General features: G+C 36.5%; 1 protein-coding gene across 8 annotated transcripts in view; it reads right to left on the bottom strand.

The window, feature by feature from the left end:
* The window catches only part of CHD6 (chromodomain helicase DNA binding protein 6), a 186915-nt gene that overhangs the window by 94090 nt on the left and 72682 nt on the right, over positions 1-20143 (bottom strand). For all 8 annotated transcript variants that reach the window (XM_072631470.1, XM_072631477.1, XM_072631474.1 and 5 more), the window contains exons 6-8: positions 5976-6041; positions 4864-4922; positions 4208-4325 (exon numbers count right to left, since the gene is read on the bottom strand). In XM_072631470.1, the coding sequence (XP_072487571.1) occupies positions 4208-4325; positions 4864-4922; positions 5976-6041 (243 nt within the window). The remainder of the gene's footprint in view (positions 1-4207; positions 4326-4863; positions 4923-5975; positions 6042-20143) is intronic.

Genomic DNA, 20143 nt, shown 5'->3' with positions numbered 1-20143 from the left:
TTCTTTGATAATTTCATTAAACCTGATGTCTAAGTTATTTTTTTGACCAGAGCTTTCAGGTAGTCCCATAATTTTTAAATTGTCTCTCCTGGATCTATTTTCCAGGTCAGTTGTTTTTCCAGTGAGATATTTCACATTGTCTGCTATTTTTTCATTCCTTTGGTTTTGTTTTATAGTTTCTTGATTTTCATAAAGTCATTTCCATAAAGCTTCTATCTTCTCCAGTCTAATCTTTAAGGAATTATTTTCTTCAGTGAATTTTTATCTCCTTTTCCATCTGGCCAATTCTGCTTTTTAGGGTATTCTTCTCCTCATTGGTTTTTTGGATCTCTTTTGTCATTTGGGTTAGTCTGTTTCTTAAGGTGTTATTTTCTTCAGCATTTTTTGTCTCCTTTAGCAAGCAGCTGACTCAGTTTTCATGATTTTCTTGCATCACTCTCATTTCTTTTCCCAATTTTTCCTCTACTTCTCTTATTTGATTTTCAAAATCCTTTTTGAGCTCCTCCATGGCCTGAGACAAATTCATATTTCTCTTGAAGGGTTTCAATGGAGGGCCTTTGACTTTGTTTTCTTCTGTTTGCATGCTTTAGTCTTCCTTGTCACCAAAGTAAGATTGTATAGTCTGATTCTTTTTTAGGGTTCTGCTCATTTCTTCAGCCATTTATTTGACTTTTGAGCTCTTTGTCAAGTTAGTTCTCTGCTTCCAGTGGGGGTGGGGAGTGTTCTGTCAACCACTCGATCGCCTCACAGTCTATGGGCCTAGGGCTCCAGAAACAGTGACTGTAGCTGCCCCTGTTGCTACTGTGGCAACCACAGGTTCCTCCACCCCCATTCCTCTCAGCTGCCCTGGGGTTGGACCACTTCACCCTTCCTGCACTGGTCCCACAGGCTTTTCCCACTGACCTTCCAATTTATCCTCAGCATTTTGAGGTCATGAAGTTTGGAAACCACCACAGGTGTGAGAGACTCAGTCTTCCCAAGGCCTGATCAGGTCCCCTCCATGCACTCACAGCCCATTCTAGACTGTGCTCTGGTCCCAGTGTGGCGTAATAGACACTTCCCAGTGACCTTCTAGGCTGTCCTGAGCTGGAGATTTGCTTTACTCCATCGTTCTGTAGGTTTTGCAGCTCCAGAATTTGCTTAGAGCCATTTATTACAAGTATCTGGCTGGGCTTGGCTGGAGAGCCATAGGAAATATGTGCTGTTACTCTGTGATCTTGGCTCCGCTCCCCTCAAAAAGGATTTTAAAAATCAAGTAAGATGGGGGACAGGGCCAAGATGACAGAGTAAAAGGTGGGACATGCTGGAGTTATCCCCTCCAAACCCCCCAAATATCTGAAAAAATGGCTTTAAAGTCTGGAACTGCAGAATCCACCAAATGCTGGAATGAAGCAAATCTCCAGCCCAAGACAGTCTGGAAAGTCAACTGGAAGTGTCTATTGCACCAGGCTGGGAGCAGAGCACAGTCCAGCATGGGCCATGCCAGCACAGACAGGACCTGAGCAGGCCTAGGGGGGACTGAATCTCTGGCACTCGTGGTGGTTTCCAGACTTCTTGACACCAAAATGCAGAGGACAAATTAGGTCAGTGGAAAAAAAACCAGTCAAACCTGTGTGAGAGAGTAGAGTGGTCTGGATTTAAAAAGCAGATTTGGCCAGAAGCAAAAGGAGGTCGAAAAGCTCACTGAAGAAAATAATTCCTTAAAGATTAGAATGGGGAAGATGGAAGCTAATGACTTTATGAAAAATGAAGAAATTATAAAACAAAACCAAAAGCATGAAAAAATAGAAGACAATGTGAAATATTTTATTAGAAAAACAATTGATCTGGAAAACAGATCCAAGAGAGATAATTTAAAAATTATTCAACTGAAAGACAAGATTAAAAAAAGGGCCTAGAAATCATCTTTCAAGAAATTATCAAGGAAAACTGACCTGAAATTCTAGAACCCGTGAGTAAAGCAGAAATTAAAGGAATCCACTGATCACCTCCTGAAAGAGATCCCAAAATGAAAACTCCCAGGAACATTATAGCCAAATTCCAGAGCTCTAAGGTCAAGGAGAAAATATTTTAAGCAGGCAGAAAAAATCCAGTTCAAGTATCACAGAACCATAGCCTGGATAACACAAGGTTTAGCAATTTCTACATTAAAGGATGAGTCAGCTTGGAATATGATATTCCAGATGGCAAAGGATGTAGGATTACAACCAAGAATCACCTAACCAGCAAACCTACCCCACCTACCCTGGGGCAAAAAAAATGGTCGTTCAATGAAGCAGAAGACTTTCAAGCATTCCTCATGAAAAAACCAGAGCCCAATAGAAAATTTTACTTCCAAACACAAAACTCAAGAGAAGCATAAAAAGGTAAACAGGAAAGGGAAATTATAAGGGACTTAATAAGGCTAAACTGTTTATATTCCTACATGGGAAGATGATGCTGATAATTAGTAAGAAATTTCTCATTATTCAAACAGTTAGAAGGAGTATATATAGACAGAAGGCACAGGCGTGAATTAAATATGAAGGGATGATATTTTTAAAATAAAATTATGGAATGAAAAAGAGAAATGCACTGAGAGAAAAGGAAAGGGAGAGGTCGAATGGAGTAAATGACCTCACACAAAAGAGGCAAGAAACAGCGATTACAATGGAGAAGAAGACCAGGGAGCTGGTGGGGAACACTTGAACCTTACTCTCACTGGATCTGGCTCAAAAAAGGAATAACCTACATGCCCATTTGGGTAGAGAAATCTATCTTATCCTACAGGAAAGTAGGAGGGGAAGGGGATAAGAGAAAAGGAGAGAGTCCTCCTAAAAGGGAGAGTAGATTGGGGGAGGCAATAGTCAAAAGCAAGACACTTTTGAGGAGAGACAGGGTGAAAGAAGAGAGAGAATAGACTAAACAAGGGGGAAATAGGAAGTAGAGAAATACAGTTAGAAATCATAACTGTGAAAATTTCTTTTTGAAATTTCCCTGATAAAGGCCTCATCTCTCAAATATCTAGAAAAGTGAGTCAGATTTATAAAAATAAAAGCCATTCCCCAATTGACAGATGATCAAAAAATGTGAAGTCAGTTTTCAGATGAAGTGAACAAATCTATAGCCATATGAAAAAATGCTCTAAATCACTACTGACTGAAGAAATGCAAATTGTAACAATACTAATGTAGTACATCATATCTACCAGAGTGACTAATAAGACCAAAAAGAAGAATGATAAATTTAGGAGGGAACGTGGGAAAATTGAGACATTAAAGCACTGTTGCTGGAGTTGTGAACTGATTGAACTATTATATAGAGCAATTTGAAAATATTTATAGCAGTTCTTTTCTGGTGGCAAAGAATTGAAATTGAGGGGATGCTGGGTCAATTGGAGAATGGCTGAATAATTTGTGGTACATGGTTGTGATGAAATACACTTGCAATATAAGAAATGATGAGCTAGATGCTCTCAGAAAAACCTGGAGAAATTTACATGAACTGATGTAAAGTGAAATGAGTAGAATCAGGAGAACACTGTATATAGTAATAGCAATATTGCAAGATGATCAGTTGTGAATGACTTAGCTATTCCAAAGCAACACAATGATCCAAGAAATATATGAAGGACTTATCACGAAAAGTGCTATCCATCCGCAGAGAAGAAACTAATGGAATCTGAATACAGATTGAAGCATATATTTTTTTTATTTTTTAAAATTTTTCTTGACTTTTTATTTTCGTCTGTTTTCTTTTACAACATGACTAATATGGAAATACATTTTACATGATTACACATGTAAAACCTATATCAAATTGCTTGCCTTCTCAATGAGGCAGGTGGGGAAAGAAAGAGAAAATCTGGGACTCAATTGAAAAATGAATGTTGAAAATTGTTTTTACATGTAAGTGGGGAAAAATAAAATATTAAATTAAAAAAAAAAAGATATGTACTGTTGAGTTTTCACACTCTACTAGGCAGTGTCCAATGCTATCTAACTTCATGTGGCCAATGATTCACTTAAACACACTAATGGATCATTGTTTTTCTTTAGCATTAACTTGGACTAATCATTTCAGAAAATGGCAGGTTCAACAACTTCAGAGAAATAGTGGGTTTACAGAGAGCCTCAACTCTGATTAATAAATCACTCTTAAACCCCTAGGCCAAATTTTTAAAACTCAAAGAAGAACTGAGGCCACATTAATTATTAATGTCATTTACCTCAGTAAAAATGTGCTTCATTTGTGCTTGCTTATTTCTGAAGCGCTTTATCTTCTGAGAGATCCGAGGGTCTTTTTCCAGCTCTTCCATCGTTGCCCATTTACAATGCAAGTAGGAACTGACCAAAGATACAAGAACATTTAATCCAGAACAACTACACAAATGCATTATTTACTTTGACTGTTTAAAAATCAAGCTATTAAACATAAAATCAGCTGATTGGTTCTAAGAGGCAAGTTTCATTTCTAAAGCCAAGATTCAGTGTTGTCATTGTGCCAATTTTGCTCATTATGACATTTGCATATGTGTCTTTAAGGGGTTTGCCCTTTAGGATAAGGAAAAGCCAGGGACAAGTTATAAGTAGTTATACCTACAAATGAACTGACACTAAAAGGGCAATGGTGGGTACAGACTTTAATGGCCATCCCTGAGAGCAATAGAGAAGCAAAAGAAAATGAAAAGAGGAAGATAAGAAGAGAACAAAGATTACAGTTCAATAAAACTCAAGGAGATAGAATTCTAAGCATGATCCTCCAAATACATGAAAGACACCAACATGGGACACTATGTTAAAAATGGAGGGGGGAAGAATTCTTTCATTCATATATCAAATGTAATGGAAGAAATTAAAAAGCTGTAAACAAGTAAATACATACAAGTTCCTGTACTTCACGTAGAACAGCTCCATGTCAAAAGGCAGCTCCCCAGGGTGAACCTGTGGCCAACAAGAAGATTATCATTTCTGTCCCTGCTGTAGGTGCTACACTGCATGAATAACTCATGTGCTAAATGAAAATACATAAATTTTAAGCAAGGATTACTTAAGAAAACTTCCATTTTCACAGTCCTTTTACTTTCTGCTGACAACTAAGACTAAGTTTCATGGAGGTGAAACAGTCAAAAATCACATGGAATAAGGCTCCATATTTCTGCAGACTTGCAAGATTCAAGCTAGGACTAGATTCATCTTATTCCTCCCATCACACAGCTAGCACAGATGGTTAGGATAAACCTAGAGTGAAAGGGAATACTTGTACAGTCACACTCCACATAAGAATGGCCAGCCAACACTATTTTGCAACAAAATCATCAATAAGTCATGACTCTAAACCCTCATGCATTTGAATAAACCCTGACTGTAACACCAGGAGGCTGATTTGTCATTGTTTCTATGAAGTATCCTAGACTGAAGTAGGTGCTGCTTTGCCTCACAATATCAGGCAAATTATTCCTCAATTTATAATTTTTCTTATGATAGCCCAACAAATCACCTATGGCATTCAGGCTTAAAGAAATGAAATTTATAATTTTAGGATGAAAAATAAGTTCTCATTGGAATCATGCACCAATATTCTTCTGTCTCTGAAAATTTTCTTCCTGAGAGGCTATCTGCTAACTCTGGGACACTTTACTTCAACTGAACGAAACCATCTAGGAGACTTCTCCGGTGTACTACTGTTTCTCTTTTTAGCCCTCAACTGAACTCTAACCAAGGTAGCAATTATGGAATAGCTATCTCTAGATTCAAAGGCAAAGGAAAAAATCACTTTGCTTTTGATTAATTATGTAATCAAAAATTTATTATGAAGCACAAATGGATGATAAATGTCAAAAAAATATTCTAGCATAATTTTCATTCCTACTATGGTATTATAACCCCATTCCACCCTCAGTTTCTCCTCTCTGCCCATTCCCCATACTGTCCCAAACTTGTGCATATTTCCAAATGGCTGAATAAGATGAAAATTACAAATCATAAGCCACTGACCTCTTTCTGTACCATCTTGGATGCCAGAATCTTCTCGATGATATTAGCATCATCTTCTGGAGGCTCCTAAAGATAAGAGTTAAAGTAATGGTCATTATTCTACTGACACCAAGGAAGATTTCATGAGAAGTACCATAACTGGCACTGTTTGATACAGAAGTTTACTAATCCTCGGTAACTATCAGCACATAGGGTGAACCACTATTATAAAACAACCTTTTCTAACAGATGCTTATGACTACATTGAAGGGGTTCTAGTACTGCATAAAAAAGAAGATGAAACAGAAAATGGAATGGACTAAATGGAAAACTTCCAAATTACAAGTATACCTCAGAAAGGAAAACTCTAGTTAATAATACAAAATGTTTCAAAATTCCTATGGTACTAATGGGGGCAGAGTACTCTAATAATAAGAGCAACAACTCATATTTACATACTATACCACTTTGTAGTATAAAAAGAGCTTTCCTCATAGTAATCCTGTGATATAAGTAGTATAAGCAAAATTAATCCCATTTTACAGTCAAATATAGGGAAGGTCAGAATAGTTAAGAGGTCTGCTTATTATCAGCCAGGAAGTAAGTAGGTAGGAGCCCTGGGATATGGACCCATGCCTAATAGTTTCCAAACTAGTCTTTTCTTTTAGAAACAGGACTGATAAAGAAACTATGACCATCCACTAGGTCAAACCTACTTCCTTTTTAAAGTCTGTATATAATACATTTCATATAATACTTTCAAAGGTGTCCAGCTTTTCTCCCTCTGAACCTCGTTCTGTTCTGTGTGCCTTCCTTGAAAAGGTTCATTGACTCTTTTCTTTCTTTTCCTTTTTTTTGTTAGCATCACTATTACTAGTCCCCTGCTTCCCAGCAATCCCTTTCTAAAAAACAGAACAAAAATCTCATCCCCTGTAACAGATAGGCCATCAAACAAACAAATTTGCACATTAGTCATGCTCAAAAAGCTATTCTACATTTCTGCCACCTCTCTGTCAGGAAGTGGGAAACAGTCTTCATTTCTGGTCCTTTGAAATTGTGACTGGTCAGAACTGTATTAGTCAGAATTCTCAAGTCTTTCAAAGCTGCTTTTCTTTACAATACTGTAGTCATTGTATAAGTTATTCTCCTCGTTCTGCTTATTTCAGTACTCATCAGTTCATACAAGTCTTCCCAGGATTTTCTGAATCATTCATCTCTTATTATACAATAAATAGTATTCCATTACATTCATAGGTTAAACTTTGTTTAGGCATTTCCCTACTGACTGGCATTCTATTGGTTTCCAATTCTTTGTTAGAATAACAAATAAAATATTTTTATATATAAAGGTCCTTTCTTGATTTGAGATTTTTGGGAGTCTCTGTCTAGCAGTGGTATCTCAGGTCAAAGAGCATTATATGCACAGACAAAAAGAAAATTGTCTTATCTTGTTTGAAACTCTCTATCCTTTGTCTGGTCTAGAACATGTTCAATATCTAGTTACAAAACGTATCTTCTTCTTTGCTCCTCAAATTTTATGACATGACTTTTTATATGTAAGTCATGTATCCATCTGGAGCTTAATGTGGCATATGATGTGAGATCTTGATCTAAAACTCATTTCTGCCAGGCTGCTTTCCAGTTTTCCCAGCAGTTTTTGCTGAACAGTCTTGGCCCCAGGAGGGAGTCTTTGGCTGTGTTAAACCCTATGCTACTGTTTGTTTGCTTCTGTATGGTGAATGTCTAATCTGTTCCACTGACCAAGTTCTCTATTTTTTTAACCAGTGCCAAATAGTTTTTATAATTACTGTTTTGTAGGTTAGTATGAGATCAAGTAATAGTAGATCCCTGTCCTTTCTACTTTTTAAAAATTTCTCTTGAGATACTTGGTATTTTCTTCTCCAGATTAATTTGTTTTATACCTGTTGAGATAATAGATTTTCAAAATTTTTATTATTAATGTGGTGTTATATTGAGTTTTCCTAAAATTTAACCAACCATTAATTGTTCATAAATCTCAGATGGTCATAGTATGTAAATTTTAAATATGTGCTAAAGCCATTTTAATATTTTACATCAACATTCATTATAGATATTGGGCTATGGTTTTCTCTGATTTGTCACTTCATGGCTTAGGGATCAAATCATATTTCTGTTACTGAAGGAATCCGATAGGCTACTTTTTCCTCTGATTTTTGCAAACTATTTATGAAATGTTGGAATGAATTATTTTTTAAATGTGTGATATAATTTATTTATCTGGTCCTTTTTTTTTTTTTAATTTGTTTGATTCCCCCTTCTCCCTCCCACTCTGGCAGTTCATTTATGGTTTGTTCAAGTTCATTTTTTGAGATTAGGTTCTTTAAAATCTTGATTTCTTATTCTATTAATCTGTACATTTTACATTTTCATAAATATCCACCCATATCTTAGCAGTTTTGCTGAAACATATAATTGAGCAAAAGAGTTCATAATGATCTCCTTTATGTTCTTTGTTATGAATTCTCTTCTTTCATTTTTTTTTTTTGATATTTGCTTTTCCTGTCTCTTTTAAAAAATTTATTTTTAGCTTTTTTTTTGTATTTCGTTAGGTATTTTTCTTTTTTAAAAAATCAGCTTCTGGTTTTAGTTATCATTTCAATGACTTCTTTGTTTTCAATTTAGTCTATGTTTCAGTTTTCATAATTTTTATTTTTGCATATAGCTACAATTTTTCTATTTAATTTTTAAACATTTTTTTGATGAATTCTTAATAAATATACTGATCTATTCTTTCTCTTTTGTGTTGATTAAAACTTTTAAGAGACATGAATTTTGCTCTCAGGACTTCTTTGGCTCCATTCCAAACAGGTCTTTTAAAATGCTTTTAAAATATTTCATTTTCCCCCCAATTACATGTAAAAACAATTTTTAATATTCATTTTAAAATATTTTGAGTTCAAAATTCTCCTCCCTCTCTCCCTTCCCTTTTCCCCTCATTGAGAAGCCAAACAATTCGAGACAGGTTATATAAAACATATGCAGTGACGCAAAACACATTTCCATATTAGACATGTCATGAAAGAAAACAGCTTCCCCTCTCCCCCTGAAAAAAACTGAAGAAAAATAGAGTAAAAAAAGAGTTTGCTTCAATCTACATTTAGAATTCATCGTTCTTCCTTTGAAGATGGACAGAATTTTTTTATCATAAGTCCTTTGGAACCATCTTGAATCTTTGTATAATTGCTGAGAATAGTTAAGTCATTCACAGTTGATCACCACACAATATTATGTTACTGTGTACAATGTTCTGGTTCTACTCACTTCATTTTGCATCTATTCATGTAAGTCTTACCAGGTTTTTCTGAAAGCATCCTGCTTGTCATTTCTTACAGTACAATAGTATTATATCACAATAATATATTATAGCTTGTTCAGCCATTTCCCAATCAATGAGTATTCTTTCAATTTCCAATTCTTTGCCAGTACAAAAAGAGCTGCTACAAATATTGTACATATAGGTCCTCTTTCTTTATTTTTCCTCTTTGGAAAATACTCCTAGCAAGGCTATTGCTGGGTCAAAGAATATGCACAGGTTTACAGCTCTTTATGTCTACATCTAGAGTTCCAAATTGTTCTCCAGAATAGCTGGACCAGTTTACAACTCCACCAATGGTGCTTCAGTAGTTCAATGTTCCCAGAACTGTGTGTGGGTAATGCGACAGAGTCCTCTTCCCTAATATTCTGACCAGGTGTCTGATCCCCTTACCATCTGTGGGCTGAGATTCCCTGCCACTGATTCAGTTGCCCTCAAGGCCTGCTGCTGGCTTGCCAGGTGTGGCCTGTGCTGGACTGCACTCCACTCTCACCTGTGAAAAAGACATTTTCTGCTGACTTTCTAACTTCTTTGGGGCTAGAAAACTGTTCTACCCTGTTCTTTGATTGGTTCTGACATTCCAGAATTTGTTTTGAAATGTTATTTTAACATTGTGTGGGGGGAAATTTTAGAGTGCTCAGATAAGTCCCTGCTTATATTCTGCCATCTTGGCTCTGCTCCCCCATCTCAAAAGTTTTGATAAACTGTCTCGTTGTTATTTTCATTGATGAAATTATTATTTCTAAAATCTGTACTTCCACCTAACATTTCTTTAGGATTACATGATTTAATCTCCATCTAATCTTTTACTTAAAGGTGCTTTACTGATTGTAAATTTTATTCTATCGTGGTCAGGGTACGTTTTTATTTGTTTCGGCATTTATTTATGAGGTTTATATGCTGGGCCTATCACAGTTGATTTTTGCAAAGGCGTCACACACAGCAGAGAAATTCTATTTATTTCTGTTTCCATTTAATATTTGCCAGAATTAGATCTAACTTGATTAAAATTCTATTCAAGTCCTTAACTTCTTTCTCCTTTATCTTTTTTGTTATATTTGTCTGAAAGGGGTCTAGTGAGGTCTCCAATGATAGTTTTGCTGTCTATTTTTCTCTGACATTGGATTTTTCCCTTTAAACACTTAGATGTCAAGACATTCGGTGCCATGTCCTAAGCACTGATATTATTTCTTTATCTCTGGTGCCTTTAAACATAATGCAGCTTTCCATAAATGTAGTTTAATCTTTTCTAAACACCAATTTTTACTGTTGCCCTTATCTTTACAGCTACCTTCTGCTTTTCTGAGTTTGCTTGAAGAACAATAAAAACTGTGACAGCCTTTATTTTAACTCTATGAATCTTTATGTTTCAAGAATTTCTTGTAAACCATATTTTGTGGAATTATATTTTCTAATTCATTCTGACAGTCTTTTCTGTTTCTTATGGATGAATCCATTCTTTTCATGGTCTTTAGAAATAAGGTATTTCCTCAAGCCCCCATCTTTTCCTTATAAAAGGAGATGAGAGAAGGAATGTGATCAATACTAATTATCTATACTTCACTGATTTGCTTCTAATGCCCTATCTCTCTTCTTTTTGCCCAGATTCAGCTTACTGGTTCTTATATTTTATTTTTTAATTGCTCTTCCCCCTTACATCTCTACTCTGAAATGGATCACTGTTTTTTCTGCCAATGGACTATTCCATCCAGACTCTAGCCTCCTTCTTGAATTCCCTTTCCCTGTCCCATTCCTGCTTCCCTGTGGAGGTTAACGTTTTTTCCTATACTGAAGATAGATGTAATGTTTTTCTCTACTGACCTTTTAGTACAAACGTATGTTCAACTATCATTTATCTTTCTGACAAGGGTTCCATTCTCCCTACTCCTTCTTCTACATTTGTATATTTCTTCTCCACTGAGAAACTGAAGATTCAATAGCCTTTTTTCTCAATTTATCCCTGGTATGTTCCTTTTGCTACTACTTTTTCTGTTTCTCAATCTCAAAATGGAACATACCCCCAGATTTTGGTCTTTGCTAGTTTTATTTGACTTCCTTTATGACATCTGAAGACAAAAGCATTCCGCAGGGACCTTTTTTTCTTTTATCCCTATTAGAATGTAAGTATTCCATCACTGTTTAGCTTCCTCTAATTAATCAAATGTATTTATCTTTCTAGGTTTCTCTTAACTTCTGTGCTAGCATTTCAAAATTTCTACTTAGTTCTGGTCCTTTTTAGCAGTAATGTTTTGAAAGTACTTGTTGTTAAGACTACTCCTGGCTCCATTACCTAGTAGATTATATTAAAGTCTTGCAAGATTAGTCTTTGGTTGCAAACTTTTATTTTTGCTTTCTGGAATGTCACATTCTAAGATTTTTTTAACTTCATAGTAGTTGCTGCCAAGTTTCCTGAGATCCTGTGAGTCATTAGTATTCAAACTTTCTTTATGTCAACTTAAAGTAATTTTTTTTTTTGACTAAGAAGCTCTTGATTTTGACTTTCTTTCAGGAGGTGATGGTGGTTCTCTGCTATTTTAACTTTGCCCTTTGCTTCTAAGCTCTGGGGAGTTTTCATTTATTATTTTTTAAAATATATTATCCAGGTTTACTGTTTAGCTATTGTTTTCAGTGATTCATGATTCTTCAATTCTCTCCCTTTCCCTGTTTCCCAGTAGACAACTTATTTTAATGCTGTTTTAAAAATACTTTTATCTCATTCTACTATTTCTTGTCTCATAGGACCGTTAGTTTTATTTTCTTCATAATAATTTTCAAGGAATCTCGCATTACTTGGATAAGGTTTTGTATCTTCTCTTCTTTTTAAAAAACATAATTGTATTTTAAAAATTCTAAACCTAACAAAAAAATGAATATTCTTAAATATAAAAAAGAAAAGAAAAAAGCATTATAGATAAAACAGCAAAATTCCCTATAACATATAGTTTTTAAAATAAAAAGAGTACTATAAATTCAACATGTCATTATCAAAGCCATTCTGCCTCTGTATTTCCTTCTAGGCATTTAAAAAATGCTTCAATGACCACATTTTATTTTCATTTTGGGGAGCAAGGTAGACAGTTAAAGGAAGCAATACTATTACTGGCACCACCCTCCTTCCTGAATACTAAACCCCTAATAAAGAAAAACAATTTTTATAAGAAATAATCATTGTTAAGCAAAACAAAATCACACATTTGCCATGTTCAAAAACAAATCTCATTCTGCAACAGGCATCTATCACCCTCTGTCAAGACACTCTACTTTCTATTTTAATCTCTTTATTCTCCCAGTTCTTTTCTCCAAAGCTCTGACTTTACTGTTCATCCTTTCTTCATTTCTTCCAAGGACTCTTGTAGTTCTTGGGACAACTTCTTTTAACCTTTGCGGTTATATCTATAACTGCTGTGGAGCTATTCCGTTCTTTTCAGTTTATTCCTTGGGCATCACACATTTCTTTATAGCGTTGCCTTTTGTTTGCTTATATGACCAGCCTCACTTGTGGAATGGGACTTTGTACCACAGCCAGACTTTGTCTTCTCCCACACTTTCAGAAAGAGAGGCCAGTCTTATTTGGTCCTCAACTCAATTTGGTGGGGCTTTTGCTAATGGTCTCTCCCTCCCCTGTTAAGTCTGCATACAAAGTGCTGGCAGGGTTAGGCCTATTTCAATTGTCTGAGTTCAGGGTATTATTCTCAGTGCAAAGGGCTACAAACTTCCAATCTTGGTTAGTGCTCTGCTAGCTCTCAGCTCTTTTTCACAGCTGGAGTGCTGTCCATTTCTGACCCTCCCTGGAGCTTTCTCCTCTGAGCATTTTGGTCTAGCAGTAGAGCTATAGATTTCCCTGGGTTGACCCAATCTCACCACCACCTTGACCACTACCTCTCCTCAGATCCTAATGGAGATAGGCCCGGAATCCCAAGCCCAACAGTGCTGAAAAGCAATCCCTATGGAGATTCAGCCTGGCAACTGCTTCTGCAAGTGCTATATCCACAGCTACTGAGGGAAAAGTTATTGCCATCAAAGTCCTTGACACTGTTAAAGAGTTCAACACGAGAAACTGATATGAAAAATCAAATAAAGTCAAATCGGTGTAAGTGACATTAAAGAAAAAGTGTTAGCTTTTGTTTTGTCACTGCACCCTAAGGACCATGGGATTTTTCCTTCTGACTTGCAGCTGAAACCTTCCATATATGTTGTCCCGCCCATTAGAATGTGAGCTTGTTGACTGCAGGAACTGTCTTGCTTTTCTATTTATAGCCCAGTGCTTAGTGCAGTAAATGCTCGTTCATTTATTCACTCCCATCCTGCATTCCCCAGACTGCTGAGTGTTCCCCACTCCCAACCCTCACCCAAAAAGTATCACCATCTAAGCACTCTAGGCTTCTTAACCCCTTGGAATAAAGTATTATAGGTTTTAGGTGTTCCTACAGCATCACTGGGAAGAGTACTAGTAGATTGATGACTTGTTTATTTGGCCTCAAGCTGGCTTCCCAAGCAGAGGGTAGTCATAAACTTCTAGCTATCTTTAAAAAAATTAATATTTATTGGTATCTTTTGTTCTTACATTGCTTAAATTTCCCCCTGCACATCACTCCCTTCAACTCTTTGTAAGGTGCACTGTCTCTTTAAGGTTCCTTTCATAAGGAGCAGTTAATGATGAAAAGAAAAGGTGTTTTTGTATAAAAGACGAGGCTTGTAAGGATTTAAGATATTACTGCTGTAATAGATGAACATTTTGATACTGAATATGAATGGAAAAATTATTTTGTTTTAACATAAAGTGCTAAAATGTATATGAAGAAGCACAGCTTTCAGACAGGATTTGGACAGTTTGGGAGAGAAAATGATCTATTTAGAAGTGAGGACTGACATCTTGCTGTCAACAATGTGGAATGATTTCTTGTTTGCGTGGGAACAGGTAATGTTTTGAAGAAACGAAGAATTTATTTATTAAGAAGTAGAGAAATAGATTTGTGAAAGAAGACCATCAAGGACAGGGGAGAGGGGGACCTTTTCAGAGACTTCAGAACTAAAGCATGATGGGTACCTCAGTTGATTTGTATATCTGTCACATAAGTGGGTAAAACTAACAAAATGAGAAATAAACATTTGGACATTGAGATAAATTTAAAAGTTTCTAAGTTTAAAAAGACCTATTGATTTGGGGGATAATTTGGGGAGTTGTAACTCTTTAAAGTCAAAAGTGAGTGAGAAGAGGAGGCTCTCATAGCAAGCATCACGGCAGAGAGAGCAACAAAGGAAGGAAAGAAGTCTTCAAAGAGAGAGCTAAAGAAGACAGCAGGGGGCCAAAAAGCCGCTCCACTGGAGCAGAGCAGCGGTTACAGAGAGAATGCTTCAGCTGATGAATCTTGGTTGGCCAGAAAGAAGCGACTTCATTGGCCAAGAGCTCCAGCACCCAGTCACCTCTAGTGGGAGAGATGCCACCTCTGTCTTCAGAAGGAAAAGCAGAAGGGCAGTATGGTGGCTTTGATAGCCTGATTATTTGGGGGGGGGAGAAGGGTGTGGGCTCTTTTCTGAATGGGTGGTGAAACTTTTGGGAAGAGTGACAGAAACACTCAGCACTCTGGTAGGGGTCACAGAATGAGAAATAAAGGAATGCTTTATTAAGTGCTTACTATGTACAACATCTAAGTGAGTTAAGTAATGGCCTGGGCTGTTTTGTAGAGCCTGGGGAAAGCCAGTTTGTTGAGCTCAGCAGTTCTCTGGCTTGAGACTTACTATTTACATTAAGAGCTAATCCTTCCTAAATGTTTTCTTTAAGGGTGATGATTATTTGAAAGATCTTATAAAAGGTTCTATTCAGGTAAAGAAGGGGATTTCTCCAGATTAAGAGTGATGAAGATCAACAGTCAAGCAGTGAGTAGAGAAGCAGTTTCATAGAGTTTCACACGGTGCATGTGTTCCTGAATAGACAACTGAAATTGAAGCTTGGAATCTAGATGTGAATCACCTGAATGACATGAGTTGGCACTTCCCTTAAATATTTCCATGCTAGGTTCCTGTAAGTTTGTGCCCATTATTTACTAAAGGTAATAAGAAAACTAAGAGTGTAATCTGGGTTTATTTAAATATTGTGACATTTCATTATTTATCTACTTGCCTTAATGTATTAGTATCTACAATATTATATCTTTTGTCTCACTGTTAGTAAAATGATTATCTTTCAAATATAAAAGTCTCCATTTGATAGGGATGGAATCTGAAGCCCTAAAAGGAAAGGACCCTCAGTCCTTGAACTTTCCCACAAATTTCAGCAGCCCAGATCCCTGGTATTCACCTAAGGCATCCAGTTCATCTCAGTATAATCCTTTCAACAGTCCTTTCATTGGGCCACCCCAAACCCAACCCAAACCAGCCCAAGCCCAGCCCTTCATTCTTGTTACCTCCAGACCACTCCAGGCTACTTGCCACTCTTTAATCCCATCAAGATTGTTTCACTGACCCTTTTTTCCCTTTCTCTGTATAAAAGTATCATTTTCACACCCATTAGGCACAGATTCACTAATAAACTCACTACTTGCACTGCAAGCAGACTTGAGTGGTTGAATTCCTTTGAGGCAGCCCCACCCTGTAACACTTGCATTTCAGGGTTCCTAGCACCCCTGGACTACATCACATTAGCCAATCAGAAAATACATTGGTGCTAGAGTGGTAAGTAGGAAAGTATATTTGTTCTCAACGGGGTTATACCTACCCTGAGGACCCGAAGAAAGCTTAAGGAGCAGCTAGGTGGTGCAGTGGATAGAGCACCAGTGCAGGAGTTAGGAGGACCTGAGTTCAAATCTCACCTCAGACACTTGACACTCACTAGCTATGTGACCTTGGGCAAGTCACTTAACCCCAACTGTCTCATCCTGGGTCATCTCCAGTCATCCTGATGAATATCTGGTCACTGGATTCAGATGGCTCAGGAGCAGAAGTGAGGCTGGTGACCTGTACAGCCCTCCCTCACTCCAAACAAAGTCAAGTGCAATAAATGTCATCATTTCTCTGATGACATGGTCTTCTTCAGCAACAAAGAACACACACATACATACACACACACACACACACACACACACACACGAAAGCTTAAATATAATTGTGTGCTAGTGGTCTGTCTCTGGGAACTTAGATCTGTGAGTGTGCTGGAGTGAATAAGCTAAACCCCAAAAGAGAAGTGGGGCATCTTAAGAGGCCTAAATAAAGACAATGAGTTACAGATGGTGCAGGCATTATAAATCTCCCTTGGATGGGCCCTACTGTACATCATTTAGTAATGTTAAACACAGGGTCAGTAGAATGTTACACCTTATAACAAAGAAATTTTTTAATAGAAAAAGAGAAAAAAAAATCTGCAAAACCTACCAATAAATTGAAGAAACCTTGACAATATAAACAACATTCTCAAACTGAGGCCCACTTCCCCACCTCCGCAAAGAAGCAGGGAAGGTATCTTATCATATTTCTTTTTTGGAGCCAAGTTTATTCTTTGCAATTCTCATCTCTGTTTTGTAGTTGTACTTTCCATTTAATTGTTATAGTCATTCATCTTGCCTATTGTTTTCTTGGCTCTGCTTACATCAGTTTCTAGCAATTCATGAAGATTTTTCTATGCTTCGTTACACTCATCATTTTTTACAACCCAGTAATATTCCACTACATTTATATACCAAAATTTATTTAAGACATTTCTTAATTGGTAAATATTTACTTTATTTCCAATTCTTTGCTATCACAAAAAAAGTGATGCTACAAATATTTTGGCATATATGGATATTTTTTTTCTTATCCATTGGCTTCTTTGGGGTTTAAGAACAGTAGTGGAATCTGAGACAAAGAGTATTGATATTTTAGTCATTTTACTTGCTTAGTTTCAAACTTTTCCAAAATGGTTGTAGGAATTCACAGCACTACCAACAATGCATTAGTATGCAGGTCCTTCTACAGCCTCTTTGACCTTGAATATTCTGATCTTTTTTCATCTTTGTTACTTTATGGGGTATAAGGCAAAACCTCAAGGGTGTTTTGATTTGCAATTCTCTCATTATCAGTGCTTTGGAGCATCTTTCATATGGTTGTTAACAGTTTGTAATTTTTTTGAGAACTGTTTTCTGGGTAGCCTACTGTGCAGCCTTAGGCCAGATAGGAGGGCTTATTATTGTTTCTCTTTGGCTTCTTAATTATTATTCAATTGACTACTTTTACATGTAGTACATGTACAAAAGTTGGGCTCCTGTAAGACTTTCCATATAACCCATACTAATTAGAAGACTGAGTGTTCTTTCTACTCTAACATGCTGCCACTCACTATTTCTATAAGATTCTAAACACCTGAAGGTCAACTTCATCATCCCTGCTTTCGGAATTATTTTCAGACCTGGTTTGGTCAATTCACCTAATTAGGTTTCCCTGTTCCCTGCTCCTACTAAGTTTCTCAGTTAACCAATAATCTCTCCATATATTTCTACACATTCTTTTCCCCTACTAGAGCTGTATGAGCTTTCCCCTCTGTATACTTTCCTAGCTTATGCAATGCTCATTCTAAAATGCCTTGTCATTTCAAATCTCTATTAAAAATCACTTTTCCCTCCCTTGGACACACATCTTTATTCCTAAATTGCTACCCACTTACAACCTAGCTGCAAAATGTTTATCAGCATTTGACTGATATCAGAAGTGACAAACCTAAAAAGGATGCATTATGTATGGATAGCTTTGACAGTTCCTCTTTTTGCTATATTCTTTCTAGTACTTCATCTTGTCAGTATTTTTTCAGCAGAAATTTTGTTTGGGTTATTACGGTGAATCCTAGATGCAAGATTAACTTATTCATGTCTGTGACTTTCACAATGATAGTAAAAGAATGCTTATCACAATGACTACATTTGTCACTCTACTTTGCTAGCTGAAATCTTAAAAACATTCACAATCTATGTTGCTATTTTTATTTCATCTCTTTTTTGGCTGTAATGACTCGAACTGTTTGAGACACCGTACCAGACATATACCAATTAATTTCCCGAGTATTACAGACTAAGTAGTTATTACTGGAAAAAGAATGCAAAAAGGCTTAGAGTGGTGAGATGGCATAAGATACATGTGAACAGCAGTTTAATAAGGGCATTTGTATCAAATGAGAAAAATTATTATTCTCTCTTACATTAATAACCAACTATTAATTGAGATTAAGGTTTTCCCTTTCTATTTCTACATTCAGAAATGAACCTGTAGGTTATACAGCCAGCCCCTGAAGGGTGCACACTTGGGTGGGACCCCACATAACTAGAAAATCTTACAAACAGAATATAATCTAGGTGAATTCAGGCCCATTGTGTTCTATTCAGACAAGCTTGGGTAGAGGTAGATCACTTTGTGGAGACTTCCAGAAGGCTGGGAATGATCTGGGTAAATAAGAGTAAAAGTGATATTCCCTTAGCCTCTCATTAGAAGAGGTCCACCTCTCATAATATTCATTCTCTCATTAATTGCTAACCAATCAGAGTTGATTTCCACCCGTGACAAGTCATCTGTAATTTATGTGAGAAAGCTAAATGACCATTTATTAATTATTCACTAGCCATAATTTATGAAATGATTGTTAATTACCCAGATATTATGTCCCTTGGATTTTTTATATATCACATAAGTAATATTTAGGCAACACATGGAGTCAAGTGCTATTGTGAAATTATTTTTTATACACATTATCTTTACTTAAAAGTAAGCTTTGAGACCTGGAATTTCATAAGGCCTTGCATATATAGTGGGTGTTTTAAAGTGTTTCAAAATTGTTAAAATTTTAATTCCAAAATTCATCCAAAGTGTCACCATAACTGGCCCACTAAAAGCTTAGAACTCAATGAGAAGACACCAACAAATTAAACACACACAGACCAACCGCCTATTACACAAGTTTATGGGAGCAAGATGAGTTAAAATATGCTTGTTTTTCATATTTAAATATTTGCTTTTTTAAATCAAAATCCTATACATAGTAAAAGGAAAAGTGTGAATATTTCAGAAGCAGATGAAACAGAAGTTACAGACTAGAATGAGTTGTAGTGAAAAACGGCGAGGAAATCCAGCCTGGGGTGAACAGTGTTAAAATTATCCAAGGCAGATGGAAAAGAGGTGACTGTTCTGGATGTAACTTAGGCCATGCAAAGTTTGATCTTCCCTATGTGCACATAGTTCATTATGCAACAACTCTGATGATTCATATTCATACCACTTTCTAGAAAATCCATTGTTAACCAACGACAAACAACAGTAACTAAAAGTGAGGCACTATTTCATGACACCAAGGCCACTGCCACTGCTACTCTCAAACCCTGTAATGGCCAGCACCTGAAGCTTGACCTCAGGGCAACAAGTATAATAACAAAGGATGGGTTTAGGGAAGACTGGATTCCCTCTGACATATTTGTCAAGCATTTAGCTTTGTCAAGCAAAATGCTTTGTCAGCTAATAACTATCTCACTCCATACACCTGCCAACAAGCAAAATACACGCAACCTCTTCTTCCTGATTACTTTACCACATCCATTTCTTTTAGATTTTCCTAATGTGCAGAAAGATTATTTTCCATGGCATACAGAAATTAGCTGCTATTAGAATTGTGGTTACTATTAAGAATGCATCACAAGAATCTAAAGATGTCAAATCTGGCTGAAGAAATCTGCCTGAATCAAAGTGATCAATTAAATGTAAATCACACATTTATTAAGAGCATAACATGCAGAATTCTATGAAAGGCAACAGGGAAGATACAGGGCCTGCATAAGACAGGGTCAACAGGTTTATCTTTGACACCAATATCAGAAGCAAAAGT

The sequence above is a fragment of the Notamacropus eugenii genome, chromosome 1 (genome assembly GCF_028372415.1).
Source record: "Notamacropus eugenii isolate mMacEug1 chromosome 1, mMacEug1.pri_v2, whole genome shotgun sequence".
Lineage (NCBI taxonomy): Eukaryota > Metazoa > Chordata > Mammalia > Diprotodontia > Macropodidae > Notamacropus > Notamacropus eugenii.
The sequence above is the reverse complement of the archived record's forward strand: the minus strand, read 5'-3'. Positions and strand labels throughout refer to the sequence as shown.